The sequence below is a fragment of the Procambarus clarkii genome, chromosome 10 (genome assembly GCF_040958095.1).
Source record: "Procambarus clarkii isolate CNS0578487 chromosome 10, FALCON_Pclarkii_2.0, whole genome shotgun sequence".
Taxonomy (NCBI): Eukaryota; Metazoa; Arthropoda; class Malacostraca; order Decapoda; family Cambaridae; genus Procambarus; species Procambarus clarkii.
In genome coordinates, this window is record NC_091159.1 from 33,456,975 (window position 1) to 33,475,291 (window position 18,317).

General features: G+C 40.8%; 1 protein-coding gene across 3 annotated transcripts in view; it reads left to right on the plus strand.

Annotated features, from left to right (window-relative positions):
• LOC123745659 (tRNA (32-2'-O)-methyltransferase regulator THADA) overlaps nt 1-18,317 on the plus strand; it is a 49,832-nt gene that overhangs the window by 28,665 nt on the left and 2,850 nt on the right. For all 3 annotated transcript variants that reach the window (XM_045726440.2, XM_069321844.1, XM_069321845.1), the window contains 6 exons: nt 6,277-6,408; nt 11,144-11,294; nt 12,708-12,922; nt 16,072-16,284; nt 16,531-16,698; nt 17,254-17,414. In XM_045726440.2, the coding sequence (XP_045582396.2) occupies nt 6,277-6,408; nt 11,144-11,294; nt 12,708-12,922; nt 16,072-16,284; nt 16,531-16,698; nt 17,254-17,414 (1,040 nt within the window). The remainder of the gene's footprint in view (nt 1-6,276; nt 6,409-11,143; nt 11,295-12,707; nt 12,923-16,071; nt 16,285-16,530; nt 16,699-17,253; nt 17,415-18,317) is intronic.

The window sequence follows — 18,317 nt, forward strand, 5'->3', positions numbered from 1 at the left end:
TTACCATATTGTTTTGGCTATCTAGTATCTTAATGTACATACAAGCTTGAATTGTCTGGTCACTGTTCACTTCTTCTGCTCTCTATTTTGTCATAACCTGGAGAATTAAACAACATTTAATTCACAAATCCTTCTCATTCTGCACTTTTTTACACCTTAACTCATGTGTTGCTAAGGGCTATTTGGCCTTTGTCACCCACAGGCTCATAAAAAAAAATAACAAAAAAATTTCTTCTTAACCTGTTAATTTGTGTTCCCTGATCATGGGAAAAATAATAAAAAAATCGTAAGTGGCATACTTTGGTCGCAATAGGTCGAGGAAGTCTGGCAAAAAAGAGACGCTGACTCAGCAAGCGTCGGGAAAGCTCTGCTTCGCCGAAGCTGTCAGGCGGGGGGTTACCACAAAGATATAATTACCTAATTATTTAATTGTTTTTTTATTTTTTCTTCTTTTTTTTGCTGTATTATTATTCAATAGTGTGTAGTGTGATATATTTATATAATAAAATGTGTGAATCATCGCTGTATTCAAAATTATGGTGTGCATATTATTATCTTGGTTATCTTGAGGTTATCTTGAGATGATTTCGGGGCTTAGTGTCCCCGCGGCCCAATCCTCAACCAGGCCTCCACCCCCAGGAAGCAGCCCGTGACAGCTGACTAACACCCAGGTATCTATTTTACTGCTAGGTAACAGGGGCATAGGGTGAAAGAAACTCTGCCCATTGTTTCTCGCCGGCGCCTGGGATCGAACCCAGGACCACAGGATCACAAGTCCAGCGTGCTGTCCGCTCAGCCGACCGGCTCCCTTGGTTGATTGATTCAATTATGTTCATAAAACAGTGAACAAATACTTTGTCAGTTATTACACTATATACACAGGTTATATATAATTATCTGCATGTTTTGTTCACCATAACGAACCACTAAGCTGATAATGCGAGTCAAAAAAGCAACAAGGTGTGGCCAGCCAACCACTTGCTACTACTTCCTCCCTCAAAACTCTTCACTCGCCAAATTCCTCCTCCCACCATACTGTTTTTGCTTTTATTCGCTATATACAGATGTTATACTGTATATAAGTATCTACATTTGTGTTCCCCATAGCAAACCACTAATCTTGTATGGTGATGGCAGACAGTAACAGGTGGCCACACACAACTCATGCTCCCTCCTTCCCTCCCATCTTCACTGGTTCAAGGCCAGACGCACTAACATTCCTCCTTCAAGTATACTGTTTGTGGTGTTATTACCCTATACACACACACACACACACACACATTATATATAAAGTATCTACATGTTTTGTTCACCATAACTGTTCAACTAAGGCGGTATAGTGCCCAAGGAGCATAGTAGCCATCCTTATCCAGTACGACAAGTCATGCAGATGTCGCCACGTCCCTCACCAAAATGGCTTCTCTCAACACTCCTTTTGTTGTCATTACACTATATATACACATTATTTATAGGTATCTACATTTGTGTTCACCATAAGGAACTACTAAGTTGGTATGCTGAGTCAAACAGCTGCAAGGAGTGACCACCACACACCAGCTAGCCCGCCACTGGCTGCGACTTCCTCCTTCCCTCACCTCACCTGACTCGCCAACCATCTCTTCCTACCATACTGTTTTTTGCTTTTATTCACTATATACAGATGTTATATATAATTATCTGTATGTTTTGTTCACCGTAGCAAACAACTAAGCTGGTATAGCGAGTACAGACAGTAAAAGGTGGTAACACAGTCAGCAATCAACACTATCTCCCTCCCCCACCAAGATTACTCCTCCCACTACAGCACTAATTATCACAACAATCCTGCTATTATCAGAATCCTGGACATTTTTATCACAGTCAGGGGTCTTTTGTAATACTATCATCGCTAAATAATAGCATGTACATATATATTTTTACAATTTTAGGTGATGATGTGGTCACAAGCTGAACAGCAGTGCTGTGAGCTCATGCTGCACGCACCAGCCTTGATGGCTCACTCAGTACTGAGGCCCTAACACCCGGGAAAGTTGCCCCGATTTTTTTTTAAATGGCGTCTGTTTACAAGAGTCCTGATGAAGGTGAGGTGAACCCGTGTATCTGCGAGCCATTTAAATCTTGCGTAGTACTCCAACACGTCATATGACGTGATGTGCAATTTTGGGTAAGTTACTCAACACGTCATATGACGGGTTGCACAGTTAAAGTGTTAACCACTGTACTGCATTAAAATATGACACCCCCGTGGTGTGCAGAAAATAAATTATTAAAAAAAAAATATTTTCTCTTCTTATATTGTTAAAATGCAGTCTCTGATCACAGGAAACTAAAATAAAATACTGTATGTGACATATTTTAGCTATGATGGAGCCGAGAGGTTGAGCAATTTATTAGAGCTGATTAATTTAAGTAGGTTCTCGGGGACATGACCCTGCCACCCCGTGGGGCGGCATTTGCTGCGAATATAATTTTTCATAATTATTTCAATGTCTCTCATTTATTTCTTCTCTGGTTTTTTGTTGTAATAGTATTCAAAAGTGTGTAATTTGTGGAATTTATATAGTTCAATGTGTGGAACATTGCTATTCTCAAAATTATGGAGCTCATATATGGGGATATGAACAGTGGTACTTCAGCTTACGAATTTAATCCATTCCCAGAGACAGTTCGTAAGCCGAAAATTCGTAAACCGAAGCAAATTTTCTCATAAGAAATAATGTAAATTGAATTAATCCATTCCACACTCCTCAAGAAATTAACTTCAAAGTAAATTTTATACCTAATTCACCCAAATCTCTAGTACTAAAGTATGGACAAGTTTTTATTTACCTTTATTGATGACTTTTGTTGGCCTATGGAAGACAGTGAGGAGGTGGGGGGGGAGGAGAAGAGCTGTTAGTGTTTGGAAGGGGGAGTCCCTTTCCATTATAACATCAGGCAGTGATGACTTCTCTGGGGTACACTCTCTTGCATGTTTTGCCTGCATACCACTAGGACTTGCTTGTGGCTCACTGCTTGATTTTCTCACTAAAATCAATCCATTGAGGATTGTTTTCATTTCATTGTAACACTTGTCTGTAGTGAGGTATCACATTGTCATTGAAAAGGTTAATGCAACAGCCTACTACAGCTTGCTCTGGGTGAGTCGTTTCAACGAAAGTCTGCATTTCTTCCCGCAGTCTACACCACTTCCTAATTGTTGAGGAAGGGACATTCTGTACTGCCTCATCCTCCCCTGAAGACATTTCCTCAGCTGCCTCTTGTTGCTGTTCCTTGTGAAGGGCTAAGAGTTCTTCCATGGTCAATTCTTTGCTGTGTTCTTCCACCAACTCCTCCACTTCGCACCATCCAACTCAAGCCTAATTTCTGGCCCAGAGTAACAATTTCCTCAACAATAAGCACTTCAGGTTCAGGCTCAAACCTCTCAAAGCCTAGTTCTGAAAAACACTCAAGCCACATTTTAAGAATTGAATCTTATCACTGGCTTTCTTGTGACCCATGGCGAGATATATAATAATAATTTTTATGTTCAAATACCCAAAAATCCAATAAAAATTAAATTCTTTACAAAGAATTTAGGCGTGAATGTCACTAGGCAGGAGGCTCTGGTAAACTGAGGCATGGTCGCTGTATCACGACGCGCTAGGTCGGCCATTCGCGTATCAACACTTCATGAACAAATCCACAAGGGCCGTGACGAGGGTTCGAACCTACGTCCGAGAGGATCCCAGACGTTGCCTTAAACGACTGAGCTACGACATGGTAAAAGAATTGCAACCAGAAGTTCTACTGAACTTACTTGGATCCTGCAACCACTCCGAGACACAAACCAGGGTTTTACTCAATTCCCCCTTCGTTACTTCTATGTGTAATGAAGTAAGGGTGAAGAGGTAGAACAGCTTATTGATAGAGCTTGAGTGCATGGGGGAATGTCTGTGTCTAATCAACACTTCGTTTCCCGAGGCAAAGTTCGTAACCCGATTCGGATTTCACGAAGAAATCAGGCTCGTAACCCGAAAAGTTTGTAAAGGGGGGCATTCGTAAGCAGAGGTACCACTGTATATTATATTCTGAGATCAATCAAAGTTTTTGCTGTTATTACACTACATACACATGTCTTCATGTAGATATAACTATCTACATTTTTGTGACCAATAATGAACCACAAAGGTTGTGTGTTGAGAGTTTATATATACAGAACAAGAATCCAAGGTCAGCCTGGTAGCCGACAGCTGAGTGTGGCAGGGGCTGCCCCAAATACATTTTTACATAATAATTTCAGTGTCTGTGCATGGTTTTATATCTATATTTTTGCTGTAATATTATTCAGTAGTGTGTAATTTGTAGAATTTATATAGTTAAATGTATGGAACATCACTGTTCTAAAAAATATGGGGCTCACATATGGTGACACGTCTCTCAGCTCTGGTTCCAATATGGCGAGTCCCTCCTTTCCCGCACCAGGGACGTGTCTCCCCGAATGTTTTCATTGATAATCAGGAGTTTTATTTCATTCATTTAATAACTGATAATTCAGTTTAATTTAGGGAAGTACTTTTCTGGGGGGAGCCCCATTGGCTCCCCGGAGCTATCCAGGCTGAATGGAAATGTATAACTTTCTGGCATCAGTCAAAGTGCTAGGAGTTCTTGCCTACCGGGGACCACGAGCCAGAACCTGGCCCCCTCAGAGAGGCATGAGGAGCAATGGCCTATAGAAACCCTATTGTGGTTTGGAGCATTCTGTCTGCCATCGACCGGGATAGGCACCCAGAAAGGTAGGCGTCCCAAAACAAACCCTGTTGTGCTTAGTTTGTTTGAGGGTTAGGCCTTTTCCTATAATGTACCCATTTCCTCATCTTTCCCTCTCTGGCCCTCTCACAATTTCTATTGAACCAATCCTGTTTTCTGGTTCTACATCTCTGTTTTGGTATATATATTTTGTACCTTCTTCATATAGTTAATAGAATGTGCATACATATACATACTAGCCTGGCCTCAGGCCAGGCTCGGGGAGTGGAAGAACCCCCAAAACCATACATACATACATACACTACACTTTAGGTTTGTATTGTGGTTCCCCTAGGTCAAACTACTGACTTTTCTTCAGTGCAGCCCCACAACCATTGCTTACCTCCCAGGTACCTATTTATTGCTTAGTGAAGAAAAGCATTAGGTGAAGGAAAAAGTGCCCAACCATTTCTACCCTACTAAGGAATCGAACCCAGGAGCTCTGATTGCAAGTCAAAAATTAAGACAATTGTATTATGAGACCCACATGTTCATTCATAAAGAGACATAGTAAAAATATTTGAATTCAAGAATTGGCTGATTCTATTAACCAAAAGAGATGTGTAGATTGACAGAAGTTATGTATAGAATAGCAAATGTGCTGATTGGCAAAGGTAGGGTACATAGATTAGCAAATGTAGAAAATGGGTACTGTAGATGGGGAAAATTAAGATAACACTGAAAAAAGTATGAAATACAGTATCTACAATAGTTACAGCCGGATAAGAAATTAAGCTTAGTTCAATAATAGTGTATTTACTAAGAAACAAAATTGGGCTGCAGTATGAAAGTTTCTAAATAAATGTACTGTACTGTAATAATATATTTAAGTTAAAGAGTGCTTCATTATTTTAACTATCTTCCAGATAATTAAGTACAGTGGAACCTTGAGTGAAGAGCGCCTCAATCTACGAGCATTTTGAATAACAAGCACGCCACTCGGCGAAAATTTGTCTCGATTGACGAACTTTCGCATCATTAACGAGAAAAGCACATGGTGCTTCCTAACATTCCCGCTGGTTCTCACAAATTCTCGGACACCTCCGGCGATGCAAATAACTGTTGTTTTTGTTTTAAAGATGCTAATGATGCTGGAATGTAAAGGGTGACTGCTGTAATGTTGCAAAGCATTGATTTTTGTTTTTAATCAAAATCATTTGAAAAAGAACAAATGTCAAAAAGGTTCGTTCAGTGAATATCAGGTAGGCTGCTACATTTTCTAAAAAAAAAAATGAAAAAAATTGAAACAAGACAAATGTCATAAAGGATCGTTCTGTGTATGTCGTGCCTGCTCCATTATTTAAAAAATTGAATATCATATTGATGTTTTTCAGTGGTGGAACGGATTAATTTTATTTCCATTTTTTAAATGGGGAAATTCATTTTGAAAGACGAGCGTTTCACATGACGAGCTCGGTGCCGGAACCGATTAAATTCGTTAATCGAGGTTCCACTGTATTTATGTCATTAATTTTTATATCAATTCAGAATATGGAATCGAGCTTTGAGTCGGAGAGCATGATTGACTTCTTGTTCTGCTATATAGAAAGACAGTTCAAGGAAGCTCAGAAGAATCTTCTAAAAGCTGCTAGATGCACTCCCATCCATGGTCCTCTGATGGTAAGTTAAAAATAATTCAGATTTAGTTCTTGTGTTGTAATATATAAATGTTTAGACTTAAGAGTAAAATCTAGTCATAATTTACTGATATTGTAATGTACTTTAATTTTTTTTGGCTAATGGGGTCGAGGTTAGGCGTATCAGAGGAAGCCCGTCCCTCCACTGCAACCAAGACCCCTCCCACTCCCCACTAGATCCCACACAGTCTGTCTGCCCCTGCTCGCAGATGCCAACTGTGCATAATTCACAAATAAAGCTGTATTTGTTTAAGTAATAAACAGAAGGCAATAAAACATGTTAATGATTAATAATGTATAGTTATTCATGAAAATTAACATATCTTGGCATAAATATTGTACAGCTAAAATTAAAATTTGTAATAACATATGGACGGGAGGGTTTGGCAACCATCGCTTGATCAGTGATTTTTCCCACTCTCCATTACAGACTCCCTCCAACAATGCCTCCCTCCTTCACTGCCTCTCACCCTCACTGCCTTTATCCCTCCCTCCCTCACTTCTTCTATCTCTTCCTGCCTCTCCTTCAATGCCTCCCTCCATCAATCACTGCCTCCCCTCCCTCCCTCACTTCTTCTATCCCTCCCTGCCTCTCTACCTCAGTGCCTCCCTCCCTCACTGCCTCCCCTCCTTCAGGTTGGTATCCAGCATGGTGGGCATAGCAATATTTGTTTACAGTTACTGACATCCTTTGTAACCATCACACGCAAGGCAGTTATAATTATAAATGGCGCCTCGAGATGATTCAAGCAAAATTCTGTATACAGTACTATATACAGTGTGCCTTTTCTAAGGTATACAGTATACAGATAGTATGATTCATTATTATACAGTTTAGTAGTACTGTATATAGCAATGAAATATTCTTGATTTATAATACTAAATAATGCATTGCATAAAAGCCCCCTTAAGGCATCGCCTGTTGCAACGAATCCATCACTTCGTCGAATTCAAACCCCCTGTAAATATAACTGTTATCAACACGAGTGTGGCAAAGTTTGAAAGAGAAATTGAAAGCATGCCATGCACTCAGCTCTGGGTCCAGATTTATGAAATTCAATATTTATAAAGAAATGCAAGGTGCCAGTAGCATAGGCACTGTATAGTGTGCAGGAAAAGCTTGGACGCGAGGGAGATACCAGATGCACTTAACCCTTTAACTGCGCAACGCGCCTGCAGGTCCATGTCTGTGGTGCGCTACGCGCTTCCGGGTATTTGTATTTTTCACGTTCCATTCAAAACTCCCGTGGCTACATGGGTTTCACATCAGCTTCCTCAGGGCTCTTGTAAACAGACGCCATCTTTAAAAAAAATCGTGGTCCACATTCCCAGGTGTGAGAGCCTCAGTAGTGAGTGAGCAACCAAGGCTGGCGCTCGCAGCATGAGCGCACAGCACTCCTGTTCAGCGTGAAACCACAGCATCGCCTAATAATGTCAAAATATATATATAACCTGTATTATTTAGCCATGATAGTATTATAGAAGAGCCTGAGTGTGATAATGACTGGGTACAATGTTCAAATATCAGTGATTCAATGCTGTTCACGATGTTCACAGCGCTAGCCACAGCACCACAGCACTATTTCGTCCATCTAGGAATCTTCAAACGACTTCTTAGGCTCCTTTTCAAAATAAACTTGTGGTCAGTTATTCATTTACAGGAATCAGTGACCAGGATTGTGGTTATAATTAGTGTTGTGCGTAGTATTGTGGAAGGAGGAATTTTGGCGAGGGAAGGAGGAAGGGAAAGAATTGAGGTAGCCTCACTATGTGTGGCAGCCACTCTTGTTTTGCACACCATACTAGCGTCGTGGTTCGCTATGAGGAACACACATGTACATGGGTATATACAAAGAGTGTGTGTATATAGTGTAATAACAGCAACAGGAGTATGTTGAGAGGAGCTATTTTGGTGAGGGAGGTGACATCGTAATTGTAGCGTCATCTGCTGTCTGATGTGTGATTTCTCATGCAGTGTATGGTGGCCACTGTACTGTTTGGACACAATACCAGCTTACTTGCATAGTTACTTGCATAAATAAAAATGCCAGCTTACTTGCATAAATAAAAATACCAGCTTACTTGCATAAATAAAAATGTAGATAGGTATATATAACATGTGTAAATAGTGTAATAAAAACAATAACAGTATGGTGGGAGGAGCAATGTTGGCGAGTAAGATGTTGGAGTGACGGAGGGCTGGCTGGGTGTGGCTGCTCACACTCGCGGTGTTCTGAATGTGTTGATGGTGAATGTATATAGTGTGTGACAGTGTATAATGTGTACATATGTTGTAAATATACATAAATGAACATGAAACATTGGTGTGAATAACTGTATGATGGGAGGAGCAATGTTGGTGAATACAATGTTGGAGGAGTGAGGGAGGGCTGGCTGGGTGTGACAGCTCACAGTCACGGTGTTCTGAATGTGTTGATGGTGAATGTATATAGTGTGTGACATGTATAGTCTGTAAATAGATTGTATATATACATAAATTAGCATGATACATGGTAAATATGTGCAACATATGTGTACACAAGTGTCATGCACTTAACACAGTGTCTTCGGACAGTACGGATGTTTTACTGCCATAATATAGTGTATTTGTTCATTATACATAGGATTAGCACATAAAAACAAATAAAATGTATTTGGAACTGTACGCAAAAAATGAAGAAAAATATATTGGCGGCAACTCGCGTGCCCCGCCCCGGGCACCCTACTGGCCCTGGGAGCATACGTCACGGGCGAACGGGGAATGATGACGTCACGCGCCAACTTACGGACCCCATAGCAGCCAAAGTAAGTACAATTTCAAATTTTTTTTTATATACCCATACTGATGGAAGGGTTTTTGACACTTTAAAAAAAAAAAAAAAAAAATTCAAGAGAATTTATTTCCTGCGCACTGTGGGGGTGTTATATTTGGAGGCAGTGCAGTTAAAGGGTTAAATCAGGAGACATAGCCCCTCAACACAAGGGAGGGAGCGAAGCATTGGCAAAGAATTATAGACCAATTTGAGTGATCAGGAGTCAGGTCACCAGTTTCATGGAGACCAATGACCTTCACAACCCAGGCCACCATGGATTTAGAGCGGGAAGATCGTGCCTCTCACATCTACTTGACCACTATGACAAAATCACTGAGGCATTAGACGAAAAACAGAATGCAGATGTGGTATACACGGACTTCGCAAAGGCATTCGATAAATGTGACCATGGAGTGATAGTACACAAAATGAGGTCAATGGGAATAACTGGTAAAGTAGGATGCTGGATACTCAGTTTTTTGTCGAACAGGAGACAAAGAGTAACAGTCAACCATATAAAATCGCCTCCAAGCACATTTAAAACCTCTGTACCTGAGGGTACAGTCCTTGCTCCACTGCTTTTCCTTATTCTCATATCAGATATAGACAAAAATACAAGTCACAGCTTTATATCATCCTTTGCAGATGAAACAAAAAATCAGCATGAAAATTACCTCTGCTGAAGACATTTAAAAACTTCAAGCAGATATCTGTGTCATGGATTGATATTTGAGCTCAGGTTTTGGCATTTTAACATGATTGTATTGGTCTGGTATACAGTATAGTCAATGTCCCTGATCTCAGTCAGTCATGTGTTGCATTAGGCCATGTCTCCTGGCCTGGATTCTCTTCTCCATCCTAAGTGTTTGCTGCCTCTCCTCCTTCCTGATAAGTCCCATTTTCTCTGTGGAGCCACCAAAGATGGGGCTCCAGAAACCCAGCATTGAATGTAATAAAATGCCTCATTCTGGAGGAGTCCTGGTGGCTTCCTGATTCCCTCACCTTCCTCCAGGTTCATCAGTTTATTGTGGGTTGTTCATCAGCTCCAGAACCGAGGTGATAAGTTAATTTTAGTGTGGGGGCCAGGAAGCCTGGTGGTGGTAATCACTGCTAATGAGTTTCAGAGCTAGTTTGAGTGAATCCCTTGTTCTGTTTGAATTGTTTGTAGAGTTGTTTGGCAGTTTCTAGGCTTCATTTTCTGAGGCCTCAGCCCGTCCTTTAAACAAAGGCCCAAAGTCCACTCCATGCACTCACCAAACCCTCTATTTATGAATGAAAAACAGTTTACACAAGACTCACAACTGATGACGTCCAAACACTTCCGGAACAAGTGCTTCACTGACGACATTTGTTCGAACTACAACGCTGTAAATGCTTCACCCGCATACTACAAATACAAATAATTGGCAACAGAATCTAAACACCTAACCTAACTAGTGCCTAAATATGCACAATATGCTAATATATAATAATATTCATTTATATTTGAGAAAAGTTCTGTTTTGAATGAACAGAATGTTAAAATTGATGAACACACCTTTGGGGTCGACCGCTGGATAGAATGGACTTGGTCTGAGGATGGGTTGGAGGCCTCTAGTTGTCTGTAAAGCTTCACTGACTTTCTGGAGACTTCTTCCAGTGGGGTGATGGATGGTCACTCACTCCCTGTGTCTCTGCGAGGGGCCAGGTTCTGGCTTTGGTTCCCAGTAGGCCAAACAGAATTTCCAAAACTGACATGACCCTTTAGTATATAGAATCTCAGCAAGAAAGCTTCAGAGCCACTGGGACTATTCCAGAAAGAGACATTTCATTACATTCAGTGTTGTTTTTTATTCTCATTTGTACAACAATTGATAACTATAATGATATTAACAGATTATTAATACTTTTATTTAATATTTTAAGGCTTTAGGTCGATGCTTATGCGAAGGAACACAAGCTGAAGCTCTGCCATCAAAAGAAATGCAACACTTTGTAGAAAGATTAACCAACCTAATGGTGCAAATAGTGGAATTCATGTTGTCCAAATTAGCATGTGCATCACCAAATGGCTCAGGTAAGTTATTTACCAAATATCTTCATACTACAAATATATTTGTGTTATCCTTTGATGCTTCAAAATGACACCATTTTATTATTGTACAGTATGTATATTTATACTGTACAGTATATCTTTTGTATTTTCTATTTTTAATGTTTTGCTTCCTCTAAGTAATTCTCATACTTAACACTTTCGTCCTCCCGGAGACGGATTTGATGTCCACAAATAACTCTGCGGATGTCTGGCGGGGACGCATGTGTTGTCCAAAATTAAAATATTTGTTAAAATTCCAGTTTTTACCCAATCATTATGCAACTAGTTTTAAAATGCACGCCTTTAGAGTATCAACAATTTGATACCAGAATGAACTACATAGCATTAAAATTCAGGTGAGAAAACTGAACAGAGTATACACATTTTATGTGTAACGCTCATGAGTACACTCGGTCAATTTCAGGTTGCACACCGGGCTTTTTGGCATTATAAGCATATATTCCTTTAGAGAATTCTGACGCTGACGATACTACCTTCATCTATTCTGACCCCAACCCCTACTCACTAAATAATAAATATTGTAAATAATGAAATAAAATAATTTCACTCACAGGGCCTCGTAGCCTGGTGGATAGCGCGCAGGACTCGTAATTCTGTGGCGCGGGTTTGATTCCTGCACGAGGCAGAAACAAATGGGCAAAGTTTCTTTCACCCAGAATGCCCCTGTTACCTAGCAGTAAATAGGTACCTGGGAGTTAGTCAGCTGTCACGGGCTGCTTCCTGGGGGTGGAGGCCTGGTCGAGGACCGGGCCGCGGGGACACTAAAGCCCCGAAATCATCTCAAGATAATCTCAAGATAATGGATGTTAAACAAATTCACACTAAACATAGAAAAGACCTACTGCATTTTATTTTGTAGTAAATCTTCAAATCAGATTCAACTTAAGATAAACAATGTTAACATTAGCAATAAAATTGAGATAAAGTTCCTTATCCTATACATAGACAAGAGACTCAACTTCAGTACCCACATACAACACACAGCCAAAAAAGTCTCAAAAACAGTCGGTATACTCTCTAAAATCAGATATTGTGATCCCCCACTCTGCTCTCCTCTCCTCTCATTATACTATGTGCTAATCTATTCCTATCTTACATATGGTATCTGTGCATGAGGTTTAACCACTGCAAATTACCTCAAGCCCATCAACACTCAGCAAATATCTGCTATCAGAACTAAAACAAATTCTGTCATTGAATAATTTGTTTTAACATGTAAATTGTTATATAACCAGTGACACAAATCTGATGAAGCTTAATGTGTTTGAGATAACTTGTATTTATATTGATCAAATATTACAAATGTACTGTGCTGTATTTATATGTTTGGTAATTAAATATTTTATCAAAACTAACAATAAATAAAAATCCCAGCCATTGCTCCATCATTTGCCGAGATGGGAGCAGCTGTGGAGTTGATCATCCAAGAGTGTGGAGGAAATCTGGAGGGGCCATCAGAAAGAGAAGCAAGTTCTTCTCATGATAGGCATGAAGACATACCAGAAAATAGTGTGGATGATGACGATGAAGACGGTTCTCTCTGCGAGGACCATTTATTAATTGTAGCATGTTGCTGGCAAACTTTAAAGGTTAGTTGTTCTTTTGTACCCTATTTTCTGACAGAAGGCACAGACATAAATTTACCAGACACATCATCTTTAGTAGCCTCAACAGAGACAAGAAACCAGTGGCATATCAAAGATCTCTCCATTACTCCTGCACATTTCTGGAGGGAGCCTCTTGTAGCTCCTTGAAGCTATACACTGAGATGGTTCTCTTCTACCAGGTCTCATCAGCCTTGGAGTTCTTAGGCCTACTGGAAACCAGAACTAGAGCCTGGCCTCCTCTGGTGGTGACATTACACCACCTCACTGGGGAAGGCATCCAGAAAGTCAGCGAGTCGAAACAAACCACAGCCATGTTCAAAATAGACTGAAGCCTTACAACCTGCCTAATGAACTTCCCAACTATGTAAACAAATGATCAAATCTCTCGAAACTAGTATGAGCTCCTTCATCTCACCTTCGCCACTTGTTTGAGGGGGCGTGGCAAAAAGACTCACTGCTTCCAGGGGTCTGAACTGTTAGTTCTTACTCTGAAGCAGTCAGGGTCACTGACTGGTGTAATCATTCCCAAATTGTCTTTCTTTCGTGCGGGCTCTACTGTTGAGCTAAGTGATTTAGGGTCTTTACCCTTGCTGGCTTTTCTTGCACACTGCAGTGAAGCATGAGCCTGACAAATAGTACTTGGAGCTGTATGTGCTCAGGGTTACCATTCATGTGTACTCCCTAGCACTGCCCTTGCAATGCCAGAGATGTCTTCTCTGGAGTGCTTCTGGGTCACTCCCTGAGTGGTCCTCCTTGCTTGTGGTGGCCCTCACATGGGGTGACGTGGGGGTCTGGTGACTTCGCCAGATGTTGGGATCGACGTCTTAACCTGGGTTGGGATCAACTTTGGCTGGCTGAGCACACTAGTGCTTCATGAGCTTCCCTTCAGTGAGCTGAGGTTGGCCTTCACAGCTGTGTACCCCAAGGCTGTGTTGGCTTGCTTTTAGGTCTATGTAGCATCCCCAGTGCTTGGGTGTCCTGCTTGGTTTACAATTCAGGCATCAGTAATTCCTCTGGGGGTTTGATGATCCCACCAAATCTGCTCTCGCCTTGTGAGTTTCAGGGTTGCTTGTTATCCATGCCATGAGACAAAGATCACTTATGCTGCCTCCGCCATGCTGCCTGTTGGGTCAGTGACACCTTCGACCCTGAATCCTGTGGAGGTTTGTTCTCCCTATGTGTCTCTTTCTTCTGGTGCTTCTGATGAGGTTAGGGCATATTAAGCAGCTTCCATGTTACAGTTTTTTTTTTTTTTTTACAGCAGTCTGGGTCATGTGCCCAGTTCGATGCCCTAGAGGTGCCCCAACTGGGACTTAGGGATCCAGAATTGAAGGTGCTGGTGAATGCCATCTTGGTTTCAAAGGTTCCCCTTCTCTTCCTTTCCCTTCTGCTGATCCTCCCTTTCTCCCAATTCTGGCCCCTGAAATGCCTTGGGATTCCAGGTCGGAGTGTAGTTAAACTCAGAATGTGGGTTACCAGCTTCAGGGGTTGCCCCCTTCTGTTTTAGGCATGGAGGCAGTTGAGCTGGCTAGTTCCACCAAAGATTTAGGGTTTTCCTTCCAGCCAGCTTCCCACCACCCCTCTTTTGAAGCTTTTTCCCCTGGACTCTACTTTTCCCCAGTGGACCCCAGCTTTGCCCTGGGGCCTCTTTGCAGCTTGGGGGTGGGTGGGTAGAGAAGTTTGATACTTCCCCAGTATCATGAAATATGATAGTGATACGAAAAGAACCCATGGGAGTCTGAACCCTTGGGTTCCTTAAGACTCCAAGTGATTGTTTTGTTCCGTCCAAGAAGGGTCTCCTTTTTCAGGGAGAGGTTATTGTGTCCTCCCTCCGTGTATGAGTATAATTTGGGTACGAGTCTTTTTCCCCAGGATTTGGCTCCCCTGTACCTTTGAGCCCATTGGGATAGCCCTTCTGGATATTCCTTCTTGGGTCCTTCCTTCAAGACCCTGATTATGCCTCCTTGTTGGACCCTTCCTCTTTTCAATTTGGGTCTTTCTCTCCCTTTTTTATGCTTTATGAGTCTTTCTGGCTAGTAGACAATCTTTTGTTTTCATTGGAGCTTGACGCAGCTATTGTCATACCAACACACTTCAGTGGCATTGAGTGTCGACTGTGTTGCAGGTGTTCCTGGGGCCCTATCTTTTGCACCCCTCAATGACCATTTGCTCTCGCTCTTTCTCTGAATATGGACATCTTTTCTGGTGTGTTTGAGAGTTCACTCTTAAGAGGGGCCTTCCTGCTTGGAGTGGGCCTTGCCTTGGGTGTGTCAGGGGTCTCATTACCCCCCTCTGTCTTTAGTGAGAAAGTGTTGGCTGGTGGAGCACACTAGTGGCTCATGTGCTTGTATGTCCTGCTTAGTTTACCCTTCAAGCCCTGGGAATCCTGTATGGGGGATACATTGGCAGTGGGGGGAGGGGGGGGCAGCTTGCCTAGTTTGCCAGCTCCTGGTCCCAAATTTTTGGAGCTTTTCAGGTCATTTCATACAGCTTGTAGTGGAGTTGGTCAGTCGTTCCACCTTCCCAAGGGTCGGGTCTTCCCTCACCTGCATTGAGTACAGTAGGACCTCGAGTGACGACCGCCTCAAATGGCGACCATTTTGGGTAACGAACGCCCCGATCGCCAACAATTCGTCTCGTTAGGCGACCTCTGTTATTTAAGCCTTTATATCACCCATTGTCACAATGCTAGTTAAACATGGAAGTAATGTAGAGCAAACAGTCAGACATGAATACAGATTGCATCAGAGTTAAATAGATTGTAACTTGAGTTATATTCACTATTTAGTTAGAAATCTCTCGAGTAGCTCATAGGCAAATTTACTAACGAGACTTGTCTTTTGTTCAGAGAATTTTGTCACATTTTGTATGCAAGTACAGTGCTGGAAATGTATACTTGTTTTATTCCCATGTAAGACCTACTGGAGATTCATCATATTGTGAAAAATATAATTATTTTAGTCTGCATGATTGCATTCTTTGATACTCTTATAAAATTATGTTATTAAACTATCTTTGTTACTGGTGACAGACCATGCAGGTAAAGGTTTCAATCATATAATGCCCAGAAACACATTTTTAACACTATAAGTGACTGACAAATTAAGTTTCTTACCAGGTTTGTTTTTCAGACATGCTGTACAGTGTCCAGCATGTGTGTGTCCCGCTGGCTGAACTCTGTTAGGGAAGACCAAATTGAACAATTGTTGCGTGCTGTTGTGGTTCGTGTATTAACAGGCACTAGACACAAAGGAGCAATGGAGGGTGCGAGAACTGCTTACAGCCAACTTTGCCACGTTCTACTCACTACCGACTCAAAAATTGGGCAACTTGTATATAAACAGGTGCTGTTCATGTTTGTGGCGATTTAGCTACAGTGATTTTAATTTGTCCAAGAAAATTATAAGAATTTTAAATTACTTATAAAATAACTGTCATTGGTGTGCTTTTCAAACAGAACAAATACAAGATTACTAAAATGAAGCAGTTTATTTCTAGATGAGAAAAAACATGAATAATTCAAATGTAAATAATGGAATCATAGAGAATTAGATACAAATGCAAAAATTAATATAAAGTTTTGTTTATAGGTTCAAGAAATCTTAGATCAACTGAAGTCTGGTGCTCGTACCTCCATAACACGTCGTGCAGCAGGGATGGCCATGATGATACAAGCTGCATGTGGTGCGGCTCCACGCACTAATGCAGCACTCGTTAATGACACCATAATTAACCTTGTTAATATTGCTAAGACAGAGGTAGGTTGTTAGTCATATCACCACTTTTCACTTGTTACACTGGGTTAAAATATTGGTAAACTATTTTTCAATGTGACCCCATTTCTTATAAAGAATACAAGTGTGTACCACATTTTATTGGAAATTGGGAAATATGACCATCAGAACTGAATACTGTTTACATCAAATGTGCAGTTTTAGGTAAATGCCAACTGTATTTTACCAATTTGTGTCAGACATCACCAAAATATATTATGGTTATGAGGTCATACAATTATTATTAACTTTTTTGTGGGGGGAGCCCCTTCGGCTCCCTGGAGCTATCGGGCTAATATGCGATACATTGCGATACTAACAAATGTTTTACTATATTTTCAGAAGATAATTATTAGCACTAGTACAGCATCTTAGTCTTTGACTACATTTGAGCTTGCTTAAATATTACTCTTTTTGTCTCCTATTTAAGTGCTGTACATCAATTGGATATAGGAAATACTTAATCAACTAGTTTATCATGCAAGCTCTCTGTAATTACTGTGTATTTATTCTCATGGCAAGATTGCTTTTCATTTATAGTACGAGGAGAAAAGTACAACAGACTCCCCTCCAGTTTTGGCTCTGCATGTACTCCACTCTCTGGTCATCCATGCTCCGCTGGCCCATCACCTCCTCCACCACATGCCTCCCATTACTGCTACCTGTCTACAAGCCTTCACCCACGACTCGTGGGCTCTCAGGTAAGCCGTCGTATTCCCATCGTGCTTCTTACAGTATCTTTGTTTGAGCTGCAAATGAGTAAATTTCATTGTGTGTTCCTTCCTATCAAAATTTAAGCTATTGTTTTATTTTGTTATTTATATACAAGAATGTGCAATGGGTTTGGTAAGAACAGATTTTGGTATTTAAATGACTTCTTTCTCTGTTATGTTCTCACTTTGTCAGTTTTTTGTTTGGTTGCAGTATTTTCTTATATGGTATGTATACTCATCAATTTCTTCTCTTGATATCTGCTTTTGTACTGTATTTTTGGTTGTCGAACAAAGTGCTACTGTAGCAAAGTTAAAGACAGCCGTTTTTTCTATTGATGATTCTTCTCTTTGACAACACTTGCTTCAAATAAGGTATAACTAGGGGGTTACCTACATTTGATAAAAGCTGTTTTATCGTTCATTACAGAGTAAGGGAGGAGACATGTTATAAGGTTGCCTTATTGATTTATGTATATGTATATCTTTGGTAATGTAACTATTCTCAGTAGTTTATTTTAGATACAAACAGTTCAGTAGTTTAGATATTTAGATATTCACCTTATTGTTCTTACCTTATTTTGTTGTTCTTGTTTTTAGTGTATTTTCAGGGAGACTACCTCGGTAGCTTTCCATAGTGTGTGCTCCGGTGTAGCCAAGTTTGAAAAGAGCACCAGGTCCTCTGAGACCCATACTGGGGACCAGGATCAGAATCTCACTCTATGAGGTGAGGGAAACTTAGCTTTTTTGGTCAATATCTGGTCCCTAAGAAAATCCCAACAAAGATAGGCAAGACAATACACACTACAGTGTGAACAAGAAATCAATTCTGAGGCAAACAAAGGAAGCCTTCATAGCTGCAGGTGAATAACACTAACCTTGATGCCTCTGATC